General features: G+C 33.5%; 1 protein-coding gene across 1 annotated transcript; it reads left to right on the plus strand.

Moving 5' to 3' along the window:
• Positions 1–259: 259 nt before the first annotated feature.
• LOC129891486 (sugar carrier protein A) lies at positions 260–5,049 on the plus strand. Its single transcript, XM_055966868.1, has 4 exons — positions 260–497; positions 2,200–2,519; positions 3,100–3,726; positions 4,397–5,049. Exons 1-4 carry the CDS (start codon positions 353–355, stop codon positions 4,844–4,846), a joined length of 1,542 nt encoding a protein of 513 aa, XP_055822843.1. The 5' UTR covers positions 260–352; the 3' UTR covers positions 4,847–5,049.
• The last annotated feature ends 1,821 nt before the right edge of the window (positions 5,050–6,870 follow it).

The following is a 6,870-nucleotide window of genomic DNA, read 5'->3' on the forward strand; positions in this document are numbered from 1 at the left end:
AATTTATTTGTCATATGTTGACTAACCAAGGAGTTTAAGAAAGTAAAAATTACTTTCGAATATTATAATCTCAAATTAAAAATACATCAAATATAACAAAAACACATATTATGCGGAAAGCTGAAACTAAGGAATTGTTAAAAAAAATAACACAAATAAATTAAATCTGAGAAATGATGAAAAAGAGAATGACACTTTTCCAAGACAAAAGGTTTTTTTTTTTTTCCATTTATATTAATGATTTGCCCATTTGACAAGTACTTATACTATTCAAGTCAAAGAAAGAGAAGTGTACATATATTATTACTCCAATTTCTCTTCTTTGGTTTAGTGTTTTTCCAAGAAATTGAAGATGGCAGGAGGGGGAATTGCTTCACTTGGTGTAACAAAAGAAAGAGCTGAAAATTATAGAGGAAAAGTCACTCTTTATGTCATCATAGCATGTATTGTTGCTGCTGTTGGAGGTTCACTCTTTGGATATGACATTGGAATTTCAGGTGACTAATTATAATTCTTTCATAATAATAATTATTAAAAAAATAGCAATTTTATTGTGGCTTTGTATGCTAAGAAGAGTTTATAAATTGATGATGAAATATTAGAAAAGAAATTTAAAAAGAGGGGCTAAAAAATTAATGAACTTTTCCCTTTTCCTTTTATAGAATTGGAAGAAAGATGATTGTTGGATTTTCAAAAATGTTAGTGCATTTATGTTAATTTTTTCAAGTTTTTTACATGTTTTAAGGATGTGACACTGATGCGGCAACATTTTCAGAGGATCTAAGTAATGAGATATACACACTTCTTTAGAAAGAGCTAAAAAGAACTTTTCCTTTTCTTTCTGCTGTGGGAAAGGGGATGAAGGAATAATAATTACCCATATATTGCTTGGATTTTTTTTAAAATGACACCGTGTACTCGTGTCAAATCCTCCAAAATGTTATAATTTCTTATGAATCTCTCTTTGGGTGACAATATTTTCGAAGGATTCGAACAATGTATTACAGTACTATACTCCTCTAGAAAAAGGAGCTCAATGATATGCTCGGATTTTTCAAGAATGTCATCTCACCTGTGTCAAATCCTCTCAAAACTGTACAGTTTTATGAATCCGACACGAATGAGGTGACATTTTTGGAAAATTGGAGCAATGAATTACACCTATCCCTCTGGTCAGAAGAAGGGACTTGATGGCTATGACTACTCCAGTTAGTCTCTAAAATTTCTTGAACTTCCACTATTTTCGAAAAAGGTAATATAAAAAAGATTAAAAAGTGGCAAATTGTAACTAATAAGAACAGAAAATGGATCAGAAATTAATCTTCCTTTAAAAAAATCTCTCTCAAGTTAAAAGGGTGGAGAGGAAAACGAATGCGGGGTAAGGCTGCATATAATAAATCCTTATGGTTTGACCCTTCCTCGGACTCCATGTATAGTGGTAGTTTAGTGCACCGGACTTTTCTTTTAAAATGTTTGTGGATTCTCAATTTGTAGGGTGAAAAGACTACATTATTATTTCGTTTAATTGTAGGACCATTTTCAACATGATCGTTGATTGTGTGACCATCTTATTTAAGATCTTAGAGATTCAAACTACGAGCGTATGTCTGCTTTCATACCATGTTGAATTATTGTGCGACTGTTTAGTGTTAAAGTTTAAAAATGCCACTTCACCCATATCAAATCCTCTAAAAGGTACACACTTTTAATATATTCAACACGAGTGCGGTTGTATTTTTGGAAAATTCGAGCATGAATTAAATGTACCCCTCCGACAAAAGGGGCTGGATGGCTATGATTACTCTAAAGTTAGTCTCTGGAACTTCTTGAACTTCTGTCGATTTTCAAAAGATGGAAACACTAGAAAGTGGCAAAAGTAACTAATGAGAACAGAAAACAAATCAGAACTTAATTTTCCCTGTTGGAAATTTTTTTCTAAGTTAAAACGGTGGAGAGGAATTTCAGTTTGTTATAATGTTTGTGAATTCCCAATTTGAAGAGTAAACAAACTGCGTTATTATTGTTGAAATGTGTGACCATTTCATTTAAAGCTTTAGAGATTCAAATGAAGGACCTCTGTGATTTGTATGCTTTGATACTATGTTGAATTAATGTGTCGTCTAATCTAAAAATATAAATTGTTAGAGAGTATACACTTTTATGTACTTAATTATATTTTCACTGCATGCTAAATAACAGGGGGGGTGACATCGATGGATGAATTTCTTCGTCGATTCTTCTACTCAGTATACCTAAAGAAGCAGCACGTCCACGAAGACAACTATTGCAAGTACAATAATCAGGTTCTTGCTGCATTTACCTCATCTTTGTACTTAGCTGGTTTAGTTGCATCTCTGGTAGCCTCTCCTATCACAAGGAACCATGGACGTCGTACAAGTATAATATGCGGTGGCATTAGTTTCTTTGTTGGAGCAGTTCTTAATGCCGCTTCTATCAACCTTGGCATGCTTCTTTTCGGACGAATTATGCTAGGCATTGGCATTGGCTTTGGAAACCAGGTGATTCCCCTGGAAATTTAGTTGTCGCCTGCTCCTGTTCTGATCTGTTATCTGTATACAACAATAAGTAGTCATCAATCAGTGGCGGAGCCAGGATTCCAAAATATGAGAAAGTAAACACACGAAGAAGTGAAAGGGATTCAACATCTGTTATATATACATAAAAAATAGCTTTAACAATGTATAAACAGTGTAATATCCAAACCCCTTGGCTCTACTTGGCTCGGCCCCATGCCTCAATACCAAACAAGTTCAGACCTGTATATGAATCTTCACCTAAAAGATGGAGAAATGAAAAAGTATGAAATTGAAATAAAAAAATCGAATCACACCATCTGTGTAAAAGGTATTTACCTCTTGTTCGAGACCTTTTTTAACACTATCACTATCTTAGCATGTTATAGCAAGGTAGCATGCCTTGTTTTCCCGCGTACTAATAAACAATTACCTGTAGTTATCATTTAGGTGATTGGATAGTACGTAAATTCTTCTATACTGTCAGTGTATACAAGTTAAACTCATAAAAGTTGCTCGGAACTTTTTAAAGATAAATGTTTTAACTTTGTGTCACTGCTTGAAGGCAGTTCCGTTATATTTATCAGAGATGGCTCCAGCACATCTAAGAGGATGTCTGAACATGATGTTTCAATTAGCAACAACACTCGGAATCTTCACAGCAAACATGATAAACTATGGAACAAGCAAACTTCATCCATGGGGATGGAGACTTTCTTTAGGCCTAGCAGCAGCACCGGCCTTCGTGATGACAGTTGGAGGCCTGTTTCTCCCCGAGACACCGAACAGCTTAATCGAACAAGGAAACAAAATTAAAGGAAGACTAGTTTTAGAGAAGATAAGAGGAACTGAGAATGTAGATGCAGAATTCGAAGACATGGTGGATGCAAGTGAATTGGCACGTTCGGTTAAGCATCCTTTTAGAAACATTCTTAAAAGGCGAAACAGGCCGCAGTTAATTATGGCAATTATGATGCCAACTTTTCAGATACTTACAGGCATTAACATCATACTTTTTTATGCGCCTGTATTGTTTCAGAGTATGGGGTTTAAAAGGACAGCCTCCCTGTATTCCTCTGCTTTGACTGGTGCAGTTCTTGCTTCATCTACAGTTGTATCGATGGCCACAGTTGATAGATGGGGTCGAAGAATTCTGCTTATTACCGGTGGAATCCAAATGATCATCTGCCAGGTAAAGATTTTCTAATTACTTGGTGTGCATTTCTGTGTCCTGATTGAAAGCCAACATAAAACTCGTCAATTTCTAGCATGCATGTCTATATTGACAATACACTTGTTAGTCTTCAGAAGTAATATAATTCATATAACAAGGACTCGGAAGCTAATCTCGCAGAATCTTACTGTAAAGCAGTAAAGAACTAATACTATTCTGAACTCAGTAAAGAATATACAATCACATTTGCTTAACTGCATATTGAATGTATAACAAGAAGCTTTTCTTCCTTATATGTCGGTAAATAATTTACTCCTAATAGATAAGGCATAATGCGTAAACACTCAAACTTGGCCTCAGCTAACAAGTAAGCACTCCAACTTTGTGAGTGCACATCTAGACTCCTCAACTTGATCTCAACTGATAACTAAACACTCCAACTCATCCCCACTGTGTCTCGTGGACATATAAATTTTATAGATGTCTAGATGATCATTTTGTAAGTTGAAATGTTCAACTGATACAATAGAGAAGAGTTCAGGTGTCATAGATCTGCATACTCAAAGTTGGAGTGTTTACTTGTGATTATGCCTTATCTATTAGGAGTAAAAGTTTTGTCATTGTCAATATACCGAATTTAAATTGATCGGTAGATCATTTGAAAGATAATTTGCTTTCCTTATTACAGATTATTGTTGCCATAATCTTGGGACTCAAATTTGGTAGTGACAAGGAGCTATCAAGAGGTTACTCAATTATAGTAGTTGTTTTCATTTGCCTCTTTGTTGCTGCATTTGGATACTCATGGGGACCACTTGGCTGGACAGTGCCAAGTGAAATTTTCCCCTTAGAGACAAGATCAGCAGGCCAAAGTATCACTGTTGCTGTGAATTTATTCTTCACATTTGCAATAGCACAATCTTTCCTCTCACTTTTATGTGTTATGAGGTTCGGGATTTTCCTCTTTTTCGCCGGTTGGATTTCTGTCATGACGATCTTCATCTATCTCTTCTTGCCCGAAACAAAGGGGGTTCCGATTGAAGAGATGATGCGCCTTTGGGAAAAGCATTGGTTCTGGAAGAAAATCGTCTCGGAGGATCAGCAAGCTAAAAACACCAATGGACTCAATCATGCTTAACTAACAGAGGTACATTTTTAACAATGTGAAAGGTGAATAGAGAAATCTATCTTGTGCATGTAGAATTTTAGTCTTCTATATATATATATATATATATATATATATATATATATGTAAAAGTGCTTAGATTAACCAGTGGCGAATCCAAAATTTATACTGGTGTGAGTTGGTATTTTGGAAATGTATGTTTAATTCTACTTGTATTTGTTTCCAGCACATATATATCAGGCTAATTCTACACCAAAAGTATTGAATTCTGCAATTGACAAAGACAATATTACACACTTGCACCATAACTTTAAAAATTAGACAAAATAGATGAACTTACTTGTATGTAAAGGATAGACAGATTTTACCATTTATGTGGCTTATTTTCCTTTTTCGTCTATTTGAATAAAAAGAATGTCACTTTTTATATTTAGCGACATTTCAATTCCAATATCTCGTTTGACATATTTAAGACGACATGATTGAACGATACTTTGATAGTCATAATAATAGATAAACATTTTAACTTGGTTTCAACTGACAACTAAACACTCAACTTTGAGTATGTACATAAATTTGACAACTTAATTCGTCTCCATTTTGTCAAACACTCCAAATTACAACATGATATCTAAATACCCTTTAGAATTAATGTGTTACGTTAGCGTTGAGTCCACGAGACAGAGTGGAGATGAGTGACCAAATTGAGGTGTCTATATGTGTACTCTCAAAGTTGAAGTCATGTTTATTTGTCAATTAAAGTCAAGTTTGAGTGTTTGTTTACAAGTCTTTAATTTAAGATAATAAGCTTTTAAATTATTATTTACTTTCTAATAGCTTGTTTGGATTGACTTATTTTTAAGTAGCTTATAAGTTGAAAACTATTTATAAGTTTTTAAAAAAAGTAGGTGCAGACCAACTTTTTTTTTTTGACTTATAAGCTGTTTTCAACTTATAAACTGCTTAAAATAAGTTCATTCAAATAAATCCAAGTATTTATTGGAACTTATTTTAAGCACAAAATGACTTTAAGTTGGTCAGCCAAACACTCAAAAAAAAGCTGAAAACAGCTTATAAGCAGCTTATAAGCCAATTTAAACGGCCTCTAAATCTCCGTATTCAATTAATCCAAAACATATATAAAATAAAAATGAGTGAATAAAGTTAAGCCAAGTTGACCAAAATATATGCTGGATAGAGACTTTTGAGTACAATCTGAGGAGATATGTAAATTATTATGAGGAAGTAAGTCACTGTCACATTTCAAACTCCAATACAAAGTTGGGATATCAAGAAAGTCAACAATTGAATTCATCAAGTAGCTTGTATGTATTTGCAGAAAATAGTATTATACTACATTGGTGAAGTTAATTATACACCAATAAAAAAGAAAAAAAATACATGTAATTTTCTTGATCCAATTCATGAAAATAGGATAACAATTAGCTAAATTGGCTGAAAGAGTAGAAAAGGGAGAAAAAAAGAAAGAGAAGCAGCTTGAATTGAAAACAAGAACTTATTATTACTAACTCGCGATCAAGTAAATTACAAGGAGGTCCATATCATCTTGTAACTAGATAAATATGTTGCTTCAGCTTTTGAATGAAGAAAATCAAATTAGAAACGAGGATCAAGGGAAATGAATATGACACAGAAATATATGTTGTATGAAGGAGAGTCTTGTTACAACGATAAATTTATGACCTATAGATTAAGGGTCGAGTCGTAGAATTATCAGCCATCGCTGCCTACATCTCCATATGAACTAAAGTTTAGACATATATATATATATATATTTCTCCCTATGACATTTGGGAGAGCTGCTAGTGCAATCTAATATGTATAAGCCTTAAATATTCAAATAATGCTTACAAAAAAATGTTTAACCACAGGAATGATTACATATATTTCATAAGTTTTGCGACAATAATATGTCCGATGTAATCCTATCGGGAGAGGGTAGTATATATGTATCTAGACTTTTCGCTTATATTGGTAGAATTGTTTCTAATAGACCTTAAGCTAAAAAATAATCA

Source organism: Solanum dulcamara, chromosome 6, assembly GCF_947179165.1.
Source record: "Solanum dulcamara chromosome 6, daSolDulc1.2, whole genome shotgun sequence".
Taxonomy (NCBI): Eukaryota; Viridiplantae; Streptophyta; class Magnoliopsida; order Solanales; family Solanaceae; genus Solanum; species Solanum dulcamara.

Coding starts and splice junctions, on each gene's coding strand:
- LOC129891486 (XM_055966868.1), top strand. CDS start 353: ATGGCAGGAGGGGGAATTGCTTCACTTGGTGTAACAAAAGAAAGAGCT. Junction 2,520..3,099: donor GCATTGGCTTTGGAAACCAG/GTGATTCCCCTG, acceptor CACTGCTTGAAG/GCAGTTCCGTTATATTTATC. Junction 3,727..4,396: donor TCCAAATGATCATCTGCCAG/GTAAAGATTTTC, acceptor TCCTTATTACAG/ATTATTGTTGCCATAATCTT.